The sequence below is a fragment of the Onychostoma macrolepis genome, chromosome 04 (genome assembly GCF_012432095.1).
Source record: "Onychostoma macrolepis isolate SWU-2019 chromosome 04, ASM1243209v1, whole genome shotgun sequence".
Lineage (NCBI taxonomy): Eukaryota > Metazoa > Chordata > Actinopteri > Cypriniformes > Cyprinidae > Onychostoma > Onychostoma macrolepis.
This window is the reverse complement of record NC_081158.1, coordinates 29,484,189-29,507,837: the sequence shown is the minus strand read 5'-3', so window position 1 is coordinate 29,507,837 and position 23,649 is coordinate 29,484,189. Positions and strand designations below refer to the sequence as shown.

At 36.2% G+C, this 23,649-nt stretch overlaps 1 protein-coding gene across 8 annotated transcripts in view; it reads left to right on the top strand.

Annotated features, from left to right (window-relative positions):
- The window catches only part of wnt5b (wingless-type MMTV integration site family, member 5b), a 312,897-nt gene that overhangs the window by 48,139 nt on the left and 241,109 nt on the right, over positions 1–23,649 (top strand). For all 8 annotated transcript variants that reach the window (XM_058772671.1, XM_058772670.1, XM_058772675.1 and 5 more), the window contains 3 exons: positions 10,151–10,288; positions 14,128–14,268; positions 19,105–19,245. In XM_058772671.1, coding sequence (XP_058628654.1) covers positions 10,151–10,288; positions 14,128–14,268; positions 19,105–19,245 — 420 coding nt within the window. The remainder of the gene's footprint in view (positions 1–10,150; positions 10,289–14,127; positions 14,269–19,104; positions 19,246–23,649) is intronic.

The window sequence follows — 23,649 nt, the reverse complement described above, 5'->3', positions numbered from 1 at the left end:
GTACAGAGAATGCAGGATTACATCCAGTGAGGAAAAACTAGAGCAAATGTATAATTTTTCATTTTTAGACACCTTTATGTTGCAGAATTCTTCTATAGACGTTTTTCCTGAACGCGGAAGTCATGCCTGACTCTTAACCGGAAGGATGCTTTGCATTTCCGGTCTCCTGTGTTTCTAGTCAAATTAGCGTATATTCCGAGCTGATAATCTGATGTTAAACCTATTAAAATGGTTTTAAAAAGCACATGGCTCCATAGCGCCATCGCTTTACAGTGTCACAATCACCGTCATTCGTCAGTGCCTCACTCCTCAAAGTTTAATGAGTGTGTAGATTACACGAAGCTGCCGACTTTATCTACGTTAAAAACAGATGGGCACTATTTGAATGGGTTCCTATGGAGACCGGAACAGAAGAGCATCCAATCGGAAGTTATAATTCGTAATGGTGGGGCTCATCGTTTACTCAGTCTGTAGAAGCCTTTATCTTAAAGAATTATATATGCAAATGAGCTCTGCTATGATTGGCTGACATCTTAAGCAGTGCAATAAATCACGGTGGTTGTGATGCCAAAATCATGTTTGTTTCTGAATCACCTAGTTTCCAACTACATTTCCATAAACAGTTTAGGCGATCTGAGGGAGGAAGTTTAGTCTTAAATGTTAAAATGTATCAACATGATAAATGTTAGAGATAGTTCACCCAAAAATGAAAATTGTCATCATTTACTCACCCTCAAGTTGTTGCAAACCTGTATGAACTGTTGAAGACAATAGAAGATATTTAGAAGAATGTTGATACCCAAACATTAGACGGTAGCCATTGACTTCCATTGTGTTTTTTCCCCCTACTGAAGTCAATGGCTACCAGCAATTGTGTGGTTGCCACCATTCTTCAAAATATTTTGAACAGAAAAAAGAAGCTCATACACATTTGGAACAACACGGTGGTGAGTAAATGACACAATTTTCATTTTTGGGTGAACTATCTCTAACATTTATCATGTTGATACATTTTAACATTTAAGACTAAACTTCCTCCTCAGGTAGCCTAGACTGTTTATGGAAATGTAGTTGCAAACTAGGTGGTTCAGAAACAAACATGATTTTGGCATTGCAACCTTCAGCTCATTAACATAAGACTTCCCACATTTACATAAGAATGCAAATTCATTAATTAGAAACTTGCCCTGTCTTGATAAAGGATTTTTTGCACTGCTTAAAATGTCAGCCAATCATAGCAGAGCTCATTTGCATATATAATTCTGCAAGATAAAGGCTGCATCCAATGTTTCTCACCTACTTTATAGTAGTGAAGTACGCAATTTCAAATGCAGCCCAAGTAGAAAAGAGTGCCTGTTTAATTCCAAGGGATAGTGAGAGTGGAAAATATAATGTAAAAAACAAAATTCTGTCTGTTTTTGATGTTAAAAACCTTGAGTAAAATTACAAGCAGACTTAAGAAAAATCAAATGCTCCAGAAGTGTAGAATATGGCCTCTAAATAAGCTACGCTGTTTAGTTTTTTCAAACAACACTTAGCACGGTTACATTTGCACATACAAAAATGAGCTTTCCTAGACGGTGTGTGTCTGTGTATATAAGTGAGTAAATTAATAGATACACAGTGTCCTGTGAAGTATGCATTCGTTCTCAGAGGAGGCCTAGCTTGGGCTCGTTTCTTTTTTCTCGCACTCTCCTTTAATGTCTGAACATCATTTTTTCTCCCCTCTCGGAGCTGTTTGGCTTTGTAATTGTTTTCCCAGCGGCTCCAGTTCAAGTGCGAAGCTCTCTGCCTTCTCAGTGGCACCGTTTGCCTGCACGGATGTGAGCGAGTGCATGGCGAACAGAGCAAAACACCTCTTCCAGAGGCAGCCGAGAGATTCGTCCCGCTCTTTTCCTCCTTTGTTTATATTCAGTGTTTTGTGTTTAACCGAACACTTACCCTTTAACAGCCTGGAAAATAACGATAATTTAATTTGCAACTGTCAGATAAGGTGGCAGACAGATCCGCAGTGGAAGCGGCCGAACTAAATATTGAAAACAGCGGTTTGGATGGGAATTCTTTCGCAAGTTCACTGCAGGACAGGCTGCAGAAAATAACATTTGCTAATGCGAGGAGGGAGGAATACAAGACGCAGTTCAGCAGAACTCGCTCAAGTATGTAAACTCCAGTCGAACGTCTTGATGGAGAGCAGCTCTCTTTGGCATGAGAGGGTCGTCAGAGACACTTTGTCTTATGGATGAAATGTCCTGTTTTTTCCCGTGTCTGGGGATTTTTAGTATTATTAAATCCAATTAGGGTTGAGGTTAATAAAAATAAGGCTATCTGCATCTTATTTTGAAACAAAATGTTTAAACTACAGCGCATGAATTCTGTTCTTCAGACGACACCAAAGAAATTAAACCTGTTTGTTGGCTTTGCGGTCAGTGTTTCGCTCTTTCCAGATGTAATAAACACCCAATATTGAGCGTTGCTCAAGGAATTTGTCTGCAAACTTTCGAAACACAATCCGGGACATTGAGGTTCTTGCAAAACTCTTTTATTGAGACAATTTCATGAACCTCATGAACTTTCAGCAAATCCAGCAACTATATTTTTCTTAGAAGTAACAGCCTGCTAACTTCTGAACAAACTTGACACTTTGACGACATAAAACTGTCGTCAAAGTACAATGTGCGTTGGACTGCACTGCCGCTCAAAAGTTTGGGGTCAGTATGATTTTATGTTTTGAAAGAAATTAATACTTTTATTCAGCAAGGATGCATTAAAATGATCTAAAGTGACAGTTAAAGACGTTTATAATATTATAAAAGATTTCTGTTTCAAATAAATCCTGTTGCTGGTCATCAAAGAATCCTAAAAAAATTTATCATGGTTTCCGCAAAAATATTAAACAAACTATTTTCAACAATGATGATGATGATAAATGAGCCTCAAGTCAACAGATTACAATGAATTCTGAAAGATCATTTGACACTGAAGACTGAAGTAATGGCTGCTGAAAATGTAAAGTATTTTAAAATAAAAAATATATTAAATGTTATTTTATAATTGTAAAATATTTTAATTAAATATATTAAAATCCAAAACCGTTATTGTACATTTAAAATTTAAAACATTTACTGTATTTTTGTTCACAAATGCAGCCTTGGTAAGCGTAAGAGACTTTTTCTTACCAACCCTAAACTTTTGAACAGTAATATACAGCAAACCAAAAGAGTCATCATTGTTGTCTTATTTTAACAACAGTGATTTCAAATCCATACAGCAGTTGGTGATTGGCTGAAACCAAGTTTAGTTTTTGCGCCAGTAGAATCGAGAGTTTTACTTCATTAACAATGACTCACTGCACATGTAACGTTTCAACATGTATTATGAAGTGTATCATATTCCAGTATTTCATCGAAGGATGTCCCCATGCGCATTCACAGAGGGTTTGGGCTAAACCCTGAACATTCACTGACCCCACAACCGCCCCCGTGGATGAAGAGCTTCCAATTTGCTACACTTTTAAAGGCTGGTTCAGAACGCAGAACGACTGTGTGCTTTTTCCCCCTCTTCTTTTCGACGGCTAAGGGGTTGAAGAAGGCTAACAGGCTTAGTACCACAAGGAAAGCCTCTTAAACAGAGCGTGTCGGGCCTGAGTTGTGATCTTCTTGCTGAGAAAGAGCCTCTTACATTGTTTGTTACCGTCCTTGAGTCGAGAGAGACACAGACAGAGAGAGCAGAGCTTTAAGAGGGTGCATGCTAATAAGTGCCTTGTGTTAAAATAATGATAAACCCCACATCAAAAGGCCGAGAGTCTTAAGCCCCTAACAGTCTGATAGAGAGAGAGAGAGAAAGATAGATCCTCTCTGCTTTCGACTTAATTGGGGGAAAGAAGTTCTACAGAAGTTTCTAATTAATCGGCACTTCCTCCTCCCCATCTCTCTCTCTCTCTCTCTCTCTCTCTCCCTCATACTCGGACTTTTCAATTTTAAATGCGTTTACAATGTGTAACATTATAAAAGCAAATAAAAAGCAGTACAAATAAAAGCAGTGACAGACAAAAAATAAAGTGCAAGTTGTTGCAATAAAATAAAAAAAATAATGCTAATAAAGTACTTTTTTTTATTGCAGTAAATGGCCCCTTATTGTGCAAAAATAAGGTTACACAATTTTTATGCAATTTAAAAAAAAAAAATTTACACAGAAAAAGACTAATATTGTCTGAGCTGATAAAATGTAAAAAAACTGTAACTTGAATGCAATGTAAGTCGCTTTGGATAAAAGCGTCTGCTAAATGCGTAAATGTAAATGTAATATTGTGTAATATTACTATACAAAATTACGTCTTTCTTTTTTTTAATACATTATTCCTGTGATGCAAAGCTGAATTTTCTGCATCATTACTCCAGTCTTCAGTTTCACATGATCATTCAGAAATCATTCTAATATGCTGATTTGCTGCTTTGCTGAACCATTTATTATAATTATTATCAATATTTAATATTTTTGTGGAAACCATAATACATTTTTTTTAAGGATTCTTTGAATATCAAGTTTAAAAGAACAGAATCTTTTGTAACATTAAATATTCTCAATTTAAAGCGTCCTTGCACAATAATTTGTATCAGAAAAAATATGGTCCCTTATTAAATATGATTTTGAATGGCATTGCTCATATCTAGTAAAACAAACAAATAAAAAAAAATAATAAATTAGGTTATAGTAGTTGCAATTAACAATTACTGTGAGAAATATTTATTTATTTGTTTATTTATTTATAATTTTATGTTTTACCTTTACTGTTTCTAGTGGTGGTGCTTTAAAAGCGATGCTTTTAGAGATGCAGTCCAACAGTAGAGGTCCCTCAGAGAAATTACGTCTCTAAATTCATAAAGTGCTTTAACTACAAGCAGTAAAACTCCAACCACCTTGAACTTTTGAGTAAATCCGAATAAATGTGTCCGTTGCAATTTATTATATAAAACTAATGACTCGCAGTCACACAGTGGAATTTTCCTCCTGCTGTCACTTTGTATCAAACGAGTGCGGCTAAAGTCATGTGATCCATAGCTAGTCGACACAGCCCTGGCACGTCGACTTCTGCCAGAACTAATCGACTAGTTTAGTGCCACCCCTAACATATGGTGATCAAAGCTGGAATATAAATTTTGACAATTTTGAGAATTAAGGAAAATCTCTTTCTGTGTGGGAGTTTGCAGACACAAAGACTGGCGTCGTGCCACTTACCTGTCAGGTCTCACCCACTCAGGTGCCAAACTCCTCACACTCATTTGCATTACTGAGCAGCGCGTGTGTTCGACGCCACCCATTCCGCTTCAACAAACCTCTCGCAAGTGACACGGAATTCACGTGTGTGTCGCTAGATACATCCTGACAGGTAGATCAGGACCCTGATGCAAATTGGCTACTTATTTATTTATAAATAAATAAATAAACATGAAAGATTGATTTGAGCTTAAATTATTATTTTTATTTGAGAAAAAAAGAGACTGCAAAGTGGTTTAAGAGACTACACTGTTAAAGGGATACTCCACCCCAAAATGCAAATTTTTTCATTAATCACTTACCCCCATGTCGTTCCAAACCCGTAAAAGCTTCGTTCGTCTTCGGAACACAAATTGAGATATTTTAGATGAAAACCAGGAGGTTTGTGACTGTCCCATTGACTGCCAAGTAAATAACATTGTCAAGGTCCAGAAAAGTATGAAAGACATTGTCAGAATACTCCATCTGCCATTAGTGGTTCCACCATAACGTTATGAAGCGACGAGAATACTTTTTGTACGGAAATAAAACAAAAATAACGACTTTTTGCGTGCAGTGATACTTTCCAAAATGGCGCTACGGTGCCGAATTGCTGAATAAAGTCGTTATTTTTGTTTTATTTCCGTACAGAAAGAATTCTGGTCGCAGATGGAGTATTCTGACGATGTCTTTCATACTTTTCTGGACCTTGATAGTGTAATTTACTTGGCAGTCAATGGGACAGTCACAAGTCTCCCGGTTTTCATCTAAATATCTTAAATTGTGTTCTGAAGACGAATGAAGCTTTTACGGGTTTGGAACGACATGTGGGTAAGTGATTAATGAAAAAATTTTCATTTTGGGGTGGAGTATCCCTTTAAAAAATTTTTTTTTTAAGTTGTAAATAAAAGATTACTGAAGTACATTTTACAAGAAAATACCATCTTTCTACTTTACTTTCATGTTTAATAGAATGTGCTACTTATCTATTTATTTATTTATTTATTACAATTGTTTGTGAAATGTATTAGCAATTTCTGAGTGAAAATTGTTTCGAAGTAAATCCTACAGCATTTTTGTGAATATCATAAAATCATGAATAGGATCAATTACACGGGGAGAAAAAATTAATTTAATTAAATTTAATTTATAAGTATGTGTAACATTTACCATCAATTTCTGAGAGAAAATTGTAAAAAAAATAAAAAGAATAATTAAAAAAAAAAAAAAGTTAACACATTTAATTAGATATGACATTAAGTAAAGAGACTATAATAGTATTTTGTTAAAAATTGTTTTTGTATATACTGTTAAGTTTTCTTTTTAGTTACTAAAATTACTAACCATTAAAACCAAAAACTGACATTAAAACGATTAAAAAAATTGCTATTGCTTTATATAATGTATCTGTTTGTATGTAGTTTATGCATAGACACACACACACACATTTTATATATATAAAACATACACAAATTACTAAAACCATCTAAAATTAAAAAGAAAACAGAAAATTATATACAAATATCTGATTGATAATAAAAACTGTAATATCTAAGTTGTACTAAAATAACACTGTGAAGGATTCCTGAGAACATTCTTACAAAAAGCTCTGGAAACATCCAGCAAGCAGTTTCTCTTATACATACAGTATAACCTTCTTAATACCCATCTGCCGAAAATCTGCAGAAATGATCTCTCCCTCCCGTCGCTCCACTCTGTGGGTTTGACATGTTGTTTTGTTCGGCTTGCACATTGCATACAATTCTGATGCAACCCGCTGTAAACGCTCAAATTTTTTCACTCTGTGCGTGTGTGTGTGTGTGTGTCTGTCTGCGTCTGTTGTCTTGTTGTGTGTCGTGTGCCTCTCTGTCTGTTTCCAGAGCTCACACCACACTGACAAGCAGCAGATCACTAAGTGAAACAAAACACTCTTTAATAATTCAGACAACCCCTCCTCTCTCTCTCTCTCTCTCTCTCTCTCTCTCTCTCTCTCTCTCTCTCTCTCACACACACACACACACGCACACACACACACACACACAAATCCCTTTAAGTCTCCATGCGTTTGGATCTCTCTGACAGGAGTCTGCTCTTTTTGTCTCGTCTTTTTCTTTTATCCGCTCACACACTCTCGGATGAAACCAGAAACAGGGCAGAAGAGCTTTTGGGAGTGTGTGTGTCCATCTACAATCTGCTCTTCCCTCAATTTTAGATACCAGGCCATTGAATTCCAGTTTAAAGCTTCTCCAAGAATCCCAACATGGGCTTTTTTTTTGCCTAATAGTCTCCTATTTGAACGTAATCATCATTTGGCTTGACATGGATCCCCATAATCTAGATCCGAATGTCCATCTTCCCTTTACGAGGAAGATGAAGGCATTTTTCCTCTATTAGCTCTACACAGGATTGCAGTTTTCCTCTCAATGCGCTGATTGTTTTCCGAAATATAATTGCTGTTATCATATGACTCTGCACATGCATAATACAAGCGCTATGAAATATTCATGAGCATATAGTGTGCGCTGGCCAAAGCTGTGCGGGGTAACCTGAAACTCTGGGGGATGCTGGGTAATGGGGCAGAGGAGCGTAATCAGGTTGCGTTACACAACCAGGTTTCATGGGCGACCGCAGACAAAATCTAAGGGAAGGAGGTGAAGTGTGTGTGAATGTGTGTATCGTCGGACAGGTGGAGCTGTCAGGTGTGTGTTTGATTAATGAAGGGCTGGAGGTGTTTAAGTGTTCGTATTGGGCATGCACCATTATTTTTGCTTTTCGTCCACAAAAAAATACCCACAATTCCATAAGACCAATCAGCTCAACGTTTTTCCTCACTCGACTTTTCGCTTAAAACTAGCTGAGACTAACCCCAACATCTGTCCAAACATGTCTGAAATTATTTAAAACAACAAACCCTGCCGTACTTTTTATTATTCGAGCAACAACGGTCGTTTTTTTGAACCAGGGCAAATTCGTTATAGGGTTTCTTCTCACTTTTCCCCTCTGCCTACATTTGTTATCCTTGTAATCACTTTTGCCAAAACATTCACCCTTTTAATTAAATTCATAAGTCGACACGGCTTTATCTCTCTCAGCGGTCGGGTCGGAAACCAGATTACGCCACTGTCACAGTTTTCTCTCGCTCTTTTCCAGACACTGAATAAAAAAAAGCGGTTAAAATCGTTAGGGCACTTAAAGACTTGAAATTGTGTGAAAACAAACTACAAAGAGAGAAAAGATGTGAGAGATGTGGCCAACGGAAAGATTTTTAGTCTGTTAATTTTGTTTGGTTCATAATAAGTGTGGGTATAGTTTTTTTTTTGTTGTTGTTTTTAACAAAAAAATAAGTGATTTTCATTTTTTTTCAGTCATTTTCAAATGTCATGAATAAACATGAAACATGAATAATAATTCATAAAAAGAAAAAATATAGTCATAGTAATACAATAAATATTTGATAGAAATTATGTAGAATAATATGCGTTTTATTTTTTTTAATGAAAGAAAGGAAACATTTTTGGTCTACATTTAATTTAATTTGTAGTATTTTTGATAACTAAAAATAGTGATGTTCATTATTTTTAGTGATTTTCAAATGTCTTGAACATGAGTAATTAATAATAATAATGTAATATATAAATATGTATAAAATATAATGATTTATAATAACTTTAGTCTTTACTTACAGAAGTTATTTTCATTATTTTCTTGAAAACGTCTTGAAACATGAATAATACAATTATTAAAATATATATTTATATTATTTAAATGGAAGAAAGGGAAGATTTTTGGACTGCTAATTTTATTTGGTTTGTAATGTAGTTATAGTTTATAAGTACATTTATAATGTTTGGTTTGGTGCATAATTGTAGTTATAGTTGTTTTTAACAACTACAAAATAAGTGAGTAATTCATTATTTTTAAATGTCTTGAATATTAATTAATTAATTAATAATAATAATAATAACAATTTATAATATGATATAATACTTTGTGGTTTATAACTTTCAGTAATTTTCAGTTATTTTCAAATGTCTTGAAACATGAATAATAAATCATAAAAAAAATCACAATTTATAACAAATGCATATGTAGAATTATATATCTTTGTTTTTTCAAATATTTAAATGTACATAAATTGCTGATGTTTTTGTAATTGTGTTTGTTATTTTTGTGACATAAGTCTCATTCTCATTGGCTGTTAGATCCCAGCCATAGTAACAAAACTTATGTTGCCAACATTTCAAAATATGTGTCTTAAAACAATTATGTTCATATCAAAGACCCTATATTTTCTCTTCATCTTGTGCAGCCCTAGAACTTTTACTCTAAACAGTCGAGGTAGGCCTGCTGATAAAATGTGTTTGCACAGAGAGTGGCTCTATCAACAGCAGGTTGTTTCAAAGCAGCTAAAAGAAACAAAAACGGCAACTATTTATCAAATCCGTCAGCGTTTAATTGAATGTGAAACGGTGGACAGGAACAGTCAGTCTTTTCATTGAGCTGTCGGGACATGATGAATGGAGCGAAACGTGGAAATGCCCATCTCTCCCGTGTCATTCATCAGCTCCGGCGTCACGCACACGCCAGCCGCGCACACAGATAAGGAAAGTTTATGAAGAGAATTAGTTCTGAATATGCTTCTAATGAGGTCATTATTTATTTTCAGCTGAACAGCAAAAAAAAATAGATTGTTTTTAACCGATCCGTCCCTCCCCCGTTCCTAATGTTGTTCCATATGGAGTGCTGTAAGTGGATATGCTGAAAATAAATGAAAAATGGCTTCACTTAGTCTACTCTGAGCTTAAGTGTGAGTAAATGTTGTTTATTGTGCTTTAATAGATATGTCTTCATCTGGATCAGTTCGATGCTGTAAAACTGTCTCTCCCTCTCGGTGCAGATTGAGAACCTGCAGGAGCAGCTGAAGGATAAGGAGAAGCAGATGACCAGCCTGAAGGAGCGCGTCAAATCCCTGCAGGCCGACACTTCAAACACGGACACGGCCCTCACCACGCTGGAGGAGGCCCTGGCTGAGAAGGTGGACACACACACACACACACACACACACACACACACACATTCGCATTCATTTACAGCCACTGAAATTCATCAATGTCCTGTTGTTCCCTGTTAAGTTCACTGTTTTAGGGGTGTCTCAGTAGCAACATTTTCATTAGTATGACTCTCACCCATGGAGTGTTCAGAGAGGCCGTCTGTCAGTTATACACTAGCAAATTGATCTGACGTTACACAGATAATATTGCTATTGTTATTCATAAATTTTTTTATTTATCCTTACTTTTAGTATTTACTGGAACTGAAATACTGGTACTGTATTTTTATCATCCATACTCGTTTTTTTAAAGCATTAGAGCAAACGGAGTGGCTAACCAGAAATGCTGACAATTGAATCTTGAGCAGTTAACAACAACAACAACACCTATTATTATTATTATTATTGTTATTATTATTGTTATTATTATAATAATAATAATTTTATAACCACATTTAACCACATTTATGTTCAACCTAATATTATTAGTAAACATTATATAAACACATCCATGTTTGTTTATTATTATTATTATTATTAGTAGTAGTAGTAGTAGTAGTAGTAGTATTAACACCAATTAATAACCATATGTAATATGCATGTATGACCGAATGCTATTTGTAAACATTACATAAATATATCCATTATTAGTAGTAGTAGCATTATTATTATTATTATTATTATTATTATTATTATTATTATTATTAGTAGTAGTAGTAGTAGTAGTAGTAGTATTAGCATTATTAATACTAGTAGTAGTAGTAATAGTAATAGTCATAACATTTTCTAACTACAGTTAATATGTATGATTTAATACTGATTATAAAATTAAATTAGCAAATATTATGTTAATTTTGCATTTAATTATTTGTTGTTGTTACAATTGATTATTATTAATAGTGGTTGTTATAGTAGTAGCAGTACCAATTCATTATGTAAATTAGTTATTTATATTTAATATTTGATTAATAATAGTCAAGTCACCTTTATTTATATAGTGCTTTTAACAACACAGATTGTGTCAAAGCACTTAACAGTATCAAATTGGAGGATAGAGTGTCAGTAATGTATAATGATAAGATAAAACACACAATTTTCAGTAATTTTCCATTTTCAACAACTAATACTCTAAGTTATTACATTGTTATTATATTATATTATTGTTATTATTTTGTGCAAATTCATGTACGATCTAACACTAGTCAATATTATATGAATAAGTTGTTTAGTAAAAGTAGTAGTATTTTCTAGCTATAATTAATTCTTTTATATGTAATATTAATGTGTAATTTAATACTTTTAGTAAATATTACATTAATATTAAATTTAGTGTTTTTTGTTGTTTGATTATTATTTTAATTAGTAGTAGTAGTTATTTTAAATTAAATTGTCTGTTGTTATTATTATTATTATTATTATTATTATTATTATTATCAGTGCTAATAGTGATATTATTAATAACTAAGCTGTGGATGTGGTAGCGTGTGTTTTCTCCTTCAGAGACATGATTTCACAGGTGACGTGAACTGCAGTTGCAGAACAGCAGAAGCTGTGTGTGTGTGTGTGTGTGACAGCGGTGAAGATTGCTCTGTCACACACCCTTATGTAAGGACTCAGTCATTCTCACACTACGATTGACCTCCCAGCAAGCGCACGGATGCACGGGTCAATCCCCGTCACTTCTCATCAACTCGCATCACATGTGCGACTGTCTTCGCCAACACCTTCAACTAGTTCACCGAGCATTTCAGGTCACGGGCTTCCAGAATGACGCAGTTCTCCGAATCTACCAAACCCTCCCCACCTGCCCCCTGAACTCCAGCTCATGAATATGAATGAATTAACCCCGGCGGTTATTAGCATTGTCTTACACGCCCGCAGTTTGGCGGCGATCCGCTGTTCTGCGTTTCCCCACTTCATCTCGCTCACATACCCTCACGCGCCGAGGTTTGGGCCTCCCGTTCCTCTCAGCTGCGGGCGGAAATTAACTTTGTCAGCCATCTGCATATTGAAAAAAAGAGCTCTGGCTCTTTTAGCGGACACACATACTCAAACGCTGGCGGACACGTATGTGCTTTTGCAGCGCGTTTCCTCACACAGACATTTGCAGAGCGTATCTGTCCTTCTCTACTTAAACACATGCAGTTTTCCATTTCACACGCCTCGGATGCCGTTTGATGCATGTCGTGAACCCGGTGCGAGAGTTAGCTGGCACGCCGATGAGCGGTCATGCTTAATGTCACAGCTCAGCGAGGATCGGCCAGGAACGTCGGCTCGGGAGAGTGAAATACAGCCCTTGCGGTGAGAAATGCAGTGCGGGCCTGAAAAAGAGCAGTGTTATTATTGTCCGGTTCGGCCGCTCGGTGTGTGAGTTTTGGCCGGCGCGGGTGTGAAAGTGCTGGAGGCTGATGCTCTCCATGATTCCAGCCGTCCTCTTTCACAGACCATCGACTGCGAATGCGAGGCTGTGCCAAAACGCTCTTTCCTCAGACCTCTTATTGTCTCACGTTATTGCTCTGTGTCTCTTTTTCCTCTTGGAATTATTAAAGGTGTTTTTTGCGACCTTATTAAAGTGTGCGTACAGTACGGCATAGTAGCTGTTCACATCAGATCTGACTCATTTCTACTAAAGTTACTTCCATTTTCTGAAAGCAGACGCGGCCAAATCTTCCAACACCTGGCCAAAGTTGACACATGTGTGAGATTAATGGATCGTACGCCGAATGTATTCATTCAGATATGTTCCACTAGCCGTGCACAGTTACGCTTAAGTTGGGAATTAAGGAATTGGTGTGCCTGCGCTTTCTAAACTTTGACAGGTGTTGGCCTGCTCTTGTTTTTGGGTAAATATTACAACCCTTACATAAATTGGAACCCAAATAACCACAAACTTAATTTCCTTTTTGCTGGGGCTACTTTTTTAAAATTTAATCTTAAAAAAAAATAGATACTGTACTATTGTAGTGTTCAACCTTCCATGATACAAATATCCAGTAATGAAAGCTTAAAGCTTGAAGGCGCAGTTCACCCATTATTTATTTATTTATTTATTTATTCATTTTATTCATTTATTTGTTTGTTTGTTTATTTGTTCAAATGTTTATTTATTTAGTATCAAAATATTAGATCATATTTATTAATAATAACAATAGCTTATTGCACTAGATACATTTTTCTTTATTCAAAGTATATACCCTTTTAATATTGATTATACTTTTTAAGAGAATCAGTGACAATAATAATAATAATAATAATAATGACTACTCTAGATTCCGGTTTCTTTATTATTATTATTATTATTTAGTTGCTATTTATTATTATTATTATTTATTTTAAATTAATAATATTATTATTATTATTATTAACTCTTATTATTATTTTTCTCACCTTCATGTCATTTCAAACCTGTATGGTGGTGTTTATCCAATGGAACACAAAAGGTGAATTTTTGAAGATCTTTACACAGCCGTTTTCCATATATCAATGATTTATAGTTAACACAACCGTTAAATGACACCAAAAAGCACCATAAAAGTAGCCTATATGACATGTACGCTTTATTCCGTTCCATCTAAAACCATATGATAGCTCTGCGTGAGGAACAGGGTGAAATTGAAGTGAAATTTAATTATGCACTGATGGTCTTGTATCAACTGTCGTACTAGCTTACCTGTTCAAGATTCTTCAAAATATCTAATTTTGTGTTCCACAGAAGAAAGTCAAATGGGTTTGTTAGAACATACCAGTATGAGGGTGTTATTGTTCTTCTCCCTGCTTCAAAATCACACTTTTAACATGTCCTTTCTTGTTTGTGATGTTTGTAGGAGCGTATTATCGAGCGTCTGAAGGAACAGAGGGATAGAGACGAGAGAGAGAAGAGCGAAGAACTGGAGAGCAGCAAGAAAGAGCTCAAAGAGCTGAAAGAGAAAGTCAGCTTACTGCAGGGAGAGCTGTCCGATCGTGAGGTGAGAACTTGATTTTACATGAACTAATGCTGTATTAAAGCCAGTATTGTATGAAGTTGATGATTTTCGCAATCTACAGTGTTTTTGTAATGATTTTTACCTTGTGACATTGCTGAAAAAATGACAGGTTTACGTTGTAGGAGTGAGTCAAACCATATCTAGAGACCAAAATCTTGTGTACAGCATCATTTACAGAGTTGATGACCATTACAGGAATAGTTGTGCCAAAATGAGAATTTGCTGAAATTTACTCGCCCTCAGGCCATCCATGATGTAGATGAGTTGTTTCTTCTTCGGAACAGATTTAGGGAAATTTAGCATTACATCACTTGCTCACCAAAGGATCATCTGCAGTGAATGGGTGTCATCAGAATGAGAGTCCAAACAGCTGATAAAAACATTACAGTAATCCACAAGTAATTCACATGAATCCAGAAACAGGTTGAAGTTAAAAACATCTTTATGATGGATTTGTTTCTTACAAACACACAGCTTTTTGCTTGACAAGACATTAATTGATGGACTGGAGTCATGTGGATTACTTTTTGGGTTATTGTTATGTTTTTATCAGCTGTTTGGACTCTCATTCTGACAGCACCCATTCGCTGCAGAGGATCCATCTCTATCTTGGATGTTCTGAGGGTGAGTACATTTTAAGCATATTTTCAATTTTGGGTGAACTATTCCTTTAAACTGCAGTGTCATCTTGCAAACAAACGTTCAGATTTGTGTAATCTGTTTGCATATTTGTGAACAGAAGTTTGGGCTTGCGGTGTAAATATTGCAGTCATGAATTGTGGCCTGTACGCTCAACTAAAATCCACAACTAATCCTAACACTCCTTAACTAAATCTCTGCTATCAGGATAACTGTAATTAAACGCTAAACTATTATTTTATGAATCAGCTGGATTTTTCTATGAAATCTTCGCACATATTTACAAAAGATTAGCCTGGATTGTTTCTGTATGATTATGTCTTGCATTTGTGAAAGCAAGTCAAGTTTTTGTACAGTACTGCGCAAACAGACATTCAGTTGACCAACAAATAGCTCAGAGGTGAGTGTCCAGCCAACATCTTGTGCAATTTTGCATTCATAATGTTAGTTCAGATGGCGGTTTCGCATTTATAATGCAGTAATCCTCTATAATGTGTCAGGTGTGGATTAAAGAGGTTGAAGCAGATCCCAGGCAGCATTAGAAGCATCTTCCTTAGATTGCACTATTGGACGAGGTGCTCAGGCTTGATAGAGACAGACTGATTTCACAGCCCTCCACACAACCCCAGAGGAGCTGTAGTGATGAGAACAGACAAGCTGGACCCACAACACTGTCAGTCCTGCGCGTGTGTGTGTGTGTGGGACAAGAAGATAAATGGCGGATTCTAAATGTGAGGGAACGGCCCCTCCCAGAGAGCAACTGCTCATTTCTCTTTCTGTCTTCAACTCTGCTCTGTTGTTCACTTTTTTTGTCTTTTCTTCTTTTTTTTGCCTTTTGCCTTCTATCTTTTTGCACTTTCTTGTATTTTGTCTAGCATCTCTCCAATAGTCTTTACGTCAGTATAAACGGAATAGTTGACCCTATAAATGAAAATTTGGTCATTGTTTACTTACCCTCATGTCGATCCAAACCAGATTTTTTTTCTTTTTCTTTCATGAATCACAAAAGGAGAAATTTTAAAGCCTTGTATTGGTTGCTGAAGCTCTCTGAAGATTTCAAGCTTTATAAAGGACAAAAATGTACCATAAGTTTTCATGATGTACCGGACATTTTAAATATTTTGCATTTATTTTAAAGCACATTTGCTCAAATTCGTATTACATTCCTTTTTACTTTTTTATTTTATTTTATTTTATTTTATTTTATTTTATTTTATTTTATTTTATTTTATTTTATTTTATTTTATTTTATTTTATTTTTTTTTTAAATTTATTTATCAATCAAGCCAGTTTTGAGAACTGGATCACTGAATTGATTTTTCACTGAAATAATTTCCACATTCAACTCACTGACTAAATGATCCAGTTGTAATGAATAACAGCTCACTGGAGTCGGAATAACAATTTCAGTTTTGACCTTATGTAGCTTCTGAAGATTTGGAATATAGTGTACAGGTCATTTGAACTACTTTATAACTTTTATGGTTCTTTCATGGTGCTTTTTATGGTTTTGGTCCTTTTTGTCTGGTTTTGGTCTTTTTTTGATGCTTGAAAGCTTCAGTCCCCATTCATTGTAATTGCATGGAAAAGGGACCAGTACAATATTCAGAAATCCTCCATGTGCGTTCCATGGAAGAACAACGGTAATACGGCTCTGGAACGACATGAGGGTGAGTAAATTATGACTGAATGTTCATTTTTGGTTGAACTATCCCTGTAATGACTGCGTTTGCTTTCCCACAGCACTGTGTCTGTGGCTGTTTTATTATTCAGGTTATTCTTGTTTGCTGTGATCTCCACATTCCTCTCCGCTGTCTGCCTCTAGAACATGGGCGATGCACATCCCCACCACTAAACCACTTCCTGTCTCACCCCCTTAAAGTAGTTAGTTCCTCTCATCTGTATCTTTTTCTTTCCCTTTCCATTTCCGTTTGCCAATAGAAATTCCATATTGTGGGTGAAGCTCATGAAATCATGTTTCACACCAAAATTGTAGAGAAAAAAAAAGAAATGATATTTTGCATAAATAAAATGAAACCTATTTAGAGGATTAAAATAACGACATTACTATAATAGTTACTGTAATACAACGACATATCCAGTACCATTCAAAAGTTTAAGGTCAGTAAGTTTTTGTTTAGGATTCAGAAAGGACAAATCAGATTGTGCAAAAGTCACTTTTATATTGCTACAAAAATCTATTTAAAATAAATGCTATTCTTTTGAACTTTATATTCATCAAAGAATCCTGAAAAAAAGGTCAAGAATATATTACATTTTTAAAATATATTTAAAAACTATTTTACATCTTATTACTGTTTTTCAGTCATTTTAATTAAATAAATGCATCCTTTGTGAGCATAAGAAATTTCTTTCAAAAACATAATGAACATTATTAAATCATTTACATTTTGAACATTTGTGTACATATGTATTATTTGTTTTAAACCTGATGTTTAAAGTTAGTCATATGGATGAACTGCACATAAGTAGTTTTGACATGATATATAATTTTAATATATTTCATATAGATTTTTTTTCCATTAAAATAAATTGTGCATTGCTGGTCATGAAAGTAGGCTTAATTTTATTGTAGTAAAATATAATTTTAAATAAATTTCTGTTAAATTTGGTGTTAAATGTGCCCCAGACATCCTTACAAGTTTTGTGAGATCCACCCATGTCCATTCTCCGCACGTGAAGCTCAGAGCGTCAGTGTCCTGGATATTTGCGTTGGATCACAGCTGCTGTCCTGAGCTGCATGCGGCAGCCTCCCATCGCTCAGCGTCCTGTTATATCCCTCTCCTTGTTTTTCCTGCATTGTGTTGTTGGTGAGCAGTGACCTCTTCGCTCCCAACTCTTTCGGCCTCCCCTCCCGTGCTCTAATCATAAAGTGTGGAGTCCAGCACATCCCATCATTCCCCTCTCCTGTTTTCTTTACCAACGCGAGAGAACACGGGGCGGCAGTATGAACATTAAGTGCGTATTTTGGTCCGCGGACTCCAGTCGAGTGTGAAATTGTGGGGCTCTCCGGCTGAAAGCGGAAACGGCAGGAAAGGCCTCATGGATGGAGGGCTGCAGTTTTAACAGCGTGTCTGAGACTCGGCTTAAAAAAACAGAGAGCTGATGTACTGCATATGTGCAGAGGCCTGTACATTATAGCACATGATATTTGTAATATTACTATTGAGATGTAACAGCTACTGTAACTTTAAACAGTTCTCCTGTTTCATATTTTATCACATTATTCCTCATAAAAGCCTGTGTGCCGTTAAAGGAACAGTTAACCAAGGACTGGAGCTTTCCTCCGTCAAAAAGGTTTCGAAAGCACTGTAAAAGTATCGTAAAGCGGTCCATTTAACTTATAGCGCTATATTCAAAGCCTTCTGAATCCATATGATTGCTTTGGGTGAGAAATAGACCAAATTTCAAGTTACTATGTTACCTTCCAGTAAGGGAATCAGTGCACTAAACTCAAACTGGATCATTGTGTTTATGAACAAATTACTTAGAACTCGACCAATTGATTCACTGAAAATATCAGAAAAAAATTACTTGCTGTAATGAACTCTTGATGAACTCATAATGGCAAGATTTTCAGTGAATAACTTTAATCAATGTGTGACCTCAGAAGATTCAGAATGTATAGGAGACACATTTCCATCTTTTTATTAACTAGAAAGCCCCAATCTAAATTCATTACACAGTTACACCAAAGAAAGACAAACATAAAAGTTTGGAATGACTTGAGGATAAGTAAATGAGTTTTTAGATTAGAGTGAACTGTCGCTTTAAATGTTTTTGTTTCTGAAACCAGGTCCAGTTTATTTGATCCAATCTGATCTGACTGAATTAAATCCTTTTGATTGCATGTTTGTATACAAATGAGCGTTTTGAAAAGAAAAAACTGTCACATGGCAATTTGTCTTGGCTCTTCGTGCTTCCTGATGTTGAAATTGGCTCGAAACTGGCTGGCTGTGTTTCCTATCCACATATTTACATGTGTTTGTGCTCAGGTTGTATCAATGCAATCAGGGAGTGTGGCATGACGTTAACAAAGTCTCCTCCTGCTTCTCATTAGCTTTTTCTCCCTACCCGCCTGAACCTGATCGTCTACATTCAGAGTTAGATTGTTCAATAAGTGCTCTCTGGTTTAACCTTCCTTTCCCTCGCCCTCAGGCCTCTCTATTGGACCTGAAGGAGCACGCCTCATCCCTGGCCTCTTCTGGACTGAAGAAGGACTCCAAGCTGAAGAGTCTCGAAATCGCTCTTGAGCAGAAGAGAGAGGAATGCACCAAACTTGAGAGTCAACTCAAGAAGGTGAACCAGACAATTGGAGGGAATTGAAGCATCACAGCTAGCAAACACACAGTCTCGTCGTCAGATAAGTAGCCGAGAACGCCTAACAAGCCATTAGGGTGACTGGCACGCTGTTAGTGCTACGTTGACAACACTTAATACAATGACAGCGAGCTGAATGTTCACTCGAGTGCACTTTACCTGTGAAGTTTTTCTCTGTCGAGTGCTATAGAGGGAAGATATTAGCTCTGTTCCAGACCCGAGCGAGACTGTGGTCAACATAGGCTGCTACCTTCAATGACAGCATTCTAAATGAATCAGAATCTTATACTTGACTCATTTGAAACACTTCAACAGCACAATTATGTTAACAGGCACTCAAATGCGAAAAGATACTCAACAAACATTCATTCCAATGGAGTCTGATCAAAGACTTTAGATATATAAAGAGGGTGCACTTACATACTTAGGAATGGGAGAAAGCGCAATGCAAAATATAGTGGAATAAATCCTGCCTTCTAAATAAAAGATATGCACTTTTTAATGCCATCTGAGCGTAAGAAACATTTTTATGGGACCGTCATGTCAGATTTTGTTGCTGATTTGAAATATGCAACTTAATTATGAGTGTTGCAAGCAGATTTTGAGATTTCAGGATTTGATTTATTTAAATAGATATGTTACAAATGTTTCCCAGTCAGACTGCTCTCTTGGTTTTGGAACAGAGCTATTTAATGAATTTCATATCTTATGGCTCCTGCACACTACAGAGATCTCTGATGGTGCTGGTTGGAACACATAAGATTTTGATTTAAGGTTGAGGAAACTTTTTCTGAACTTTTGGTCACATTGCACTATGTAGACTCTAGCGTGCAGGTGCGCTTACGCCTCACTTCTGTGACTCGTGTCTTGGAAACAGCTATATATGTTCCCAATTAGTGCTGCACGATATTGGAAAAAACTGATGTTGTGATATTTAGTTCTCCTGTTATTTATTATTACAATATGAAAAATACAGGATTTTTTAAAAAACCTGTTGACTAACACTAAAATACACTGTATATATATTAGTGCTGTCAATCGATTTAAAAAATGTAATCACGTTAATCACAGTCATGGACTGTGATTAATCATGATTAATCGCAAATTTAAAATACTAGGATTTACCTGTAAATGTGTTGAAAAAGAAATGCATGACAAACTAGTTTAAGGAAACAGAACCTTTCACACTTCCGCCAGGTATGAGACATAATCCTTATTATTCTTTTGTTTTTATTCAGCCATTATCAGCCTTTAAACTGGCAATAAAACGTTTACCAAGCCACATCGCTTCAATCCCAGTAAACATTTACCCAACTATTATCAAAAGTATTTCTAAATAAATACAACAAAACATTTCTTGTGACCTTACGTGAAGTATTATGACACAATGCGTTATGAAGAAGAATTGTACCTGTTCTGCAGGTGCATTAGAGCTAACATTAGCATCATGCTACATAAGACAATTTATGAGATTAATAGTACACTTTTACTCAGAACTCACTTCAAACCACCATCGAGTGTTTGTAATAACTTCATTTTGCGATCACATGTGGAATTTGGTCGTTTACTGTTGTCAAAATATGCTATTTATAGCCTTTTATATCGCTGCACAAATTAGCATTTCAGATGCACACATTCATTTCAAGAAAATCACATACAGACCATATCTATCGTAATCGTGTGTTTATTATCTTATATAATCTATAGTGGCTGTTGTCATGTTTATTTCTGCTGTGTAAAAGCCTTAACCTGTTTGCTCTGCTGAAACTCATGTTGTTTGTGATATTATAACTGCCTCTCTGTTCTTAAGTTGCCAGGTATACATTCAAAGTATAATGCACATTAGTAAAAGGATCTATTTTTATTTTTATTTGTCTATATACACTTTGGTCGGCCGCGGTACATTATAAAAGTAGCCCAAAAAACCGCAACCCACGGCTCTGTAATTTTTTCCTGCAACTGTATTTTCAAAATAGCCCACTTGTGCCGCTGCCCTGGCAACACTGGTTCGCTGTACCCTCATCACACAATGATAGATGACCTTCCGCGCTGCGATGACGGGAAGAAGTTAGGGTCAAACCTTATCAAACGATTAATCTGCGTTAAAAAATAGTAACGCATTAAAATTTTTTGATTAATCGCAAGCGTTAACGCGTTAACATTGACACCCCTAATATATATATACATATATGTGTGTGTGTGTGTGTGTGTGTGTATACAGTCCTGGTCAAAAATATCAGCACCATTGCAATTCTGTCAGAAAATGCAACCCTTCTCTCAGAAAATTGTTGCAGTTGCAAATGAATTGGTACTCACAAAATAACAGAGAAGAAAAGTCAAATCTGATACAATTCCACACAGAACCCAAAAAATGCACTGGACAAAATTATTGGCACCCTTAACTTAATATTTGGTAGCACCCCCTTTGGAAAAAATAACTGAAATCAGTCGCTTCCTGTAACCATGAATGAGTTTCTTACACCTCTCTACTGGAATTTTGGACCACTCTTCTTTTGCAAACTGCTCCAGGTCATTCAGATTTGAAGGATGCCTTCTCCCAGCTGCTGTTTTGAGATCTCTCCACAGGTGTTCTATGGGATTCAGATCTGGACTCATTGCTGGCCATTTCAGAACTCTCCAGCGCTTTGTTTGTAACCATTTCTGAGTGCTTTTTGAAGTGTGTTTCGGGTCATTGTCCTGCTGGAAGACCCATGACCTCTGGTGGAGACGCAGCTTTCTGACACTGGCCACTACGTTGCGCCCCAAAATTCTTTGGTAATCATCAGATTTCATGATACCGTTCACACAGTCAAGACATCCAGTGCCAGAAGCAGCAAAGCAACCCCAAAACATCTTTGAACCTCCACCATGTTTGACTGTAGGGACTGTGTTCTTTTCTTTGAAGGCCTCATTTCTTTTTCTGTAAACAGTGCTATGATGTCCTTTACCAAAAAGCTCTACTTTTGTCTCATCTGTCCACAGTACGTTCTCCCAGATGGATTGTGGTTTTGTCACATTGTAAGTTTTGGCAAACTCCAGTCTTGCTTTTTTATGCCTTTATGTCAGCAGTGGTGTCCTCCTGGGGCTCCTACCATATCGTCCCTTTTCATTCAGATGGCGAGCTGACACTGTTGTACCCTGTGTCTGCAGATCAGCTTGAATTTGTTTGGAAGTTAATCGGGGTTCTTTATCCACCATTCGAACAATCCTTCGTTGTAATTTTTCATTAATTTTTCTCTTCCGTCCACGTCCAGGCAGATTAGCTACTCTGAAGATGGACTTGTAGCCTTGAGATTGTCCATGTTTTTCCACAATTTTTTCTCTCAAATCCACAGACAATTCTTTACACTTCTTTCTTTTCTCCATGCTGAGTGTGACACACAACACAAAGGTTGAGTCAACTTTTCTCCATTTTAACTGGTTGCAAGTGTGATTACTATATTGCCCACACCTGTTACTTGCCACAGGTGTGTCTAAATACAAATTACAGGAGAATCACATGCTTGAAAAGCAATTATTTATTAAAATTTTGTAGGGGTGTCCCCGACTAAGGATTTTCATAGTCAAATCGGAATTTTCGAATCTTGCTGATAGTCGACTGATAGTCGAATCATATGTTTGGGGGCGGTGCAAAATGCATTACCAAGAGTCAAGTCAGACATTCGACAGTCATAAACTGACGTTAATACACAGGGAAAATGTGTAGCCTAATGAACGCCTCGCAGATAAAAACGGAGTGAATAATGTTTTATGCTTTGATTAAAAGATAGTTTAACATTAAACGTCAGCGAAACCCCAAGAATTCACAGCATTTTTTACAATAGTGCTCTCATTATAACGTTATGTATATGACAGTTATTAATGTTCTGCATTTCTGTTTTGAGCTGCGGGCGCTGAATGACAAGTAGAATGAAGCATTTGATAGCAGGTTTTTAATCAATGGGATTTAACTCATTTATCTCATATAGGATACGCTTCATTATTTATACAACATAACGTTAATATAACAACTTATAGGCTATCTGCACAAAATGTCCCGATGCATGAACGTGTCTGCGCGGCTCTGAACTCCTTTTGTGGACGCGTTCTTCATGCAACAATGTGCAGAAACACAGGAACTGTGTATATGACAGTCCCAGTCATAGTCATTAATATTCTGCATAGTTGTTTGTCCTGCTCGCGCTGAAGAGATAATCACCGTACAATGAAGCGCTTTACTGCAGGTAACTGTTATACGAGATAAATAATATACACGATATATATAAACCGGCTGAAATGTTTTGAAATCACTTGTATCCTACCTGATCGGAAAAAAATCCAGTCTTTCACTCTGCCTGTGTCAGTTTGAGTCTTGTTAAAGTTTTAAATCCTTGCCGCCAAGAT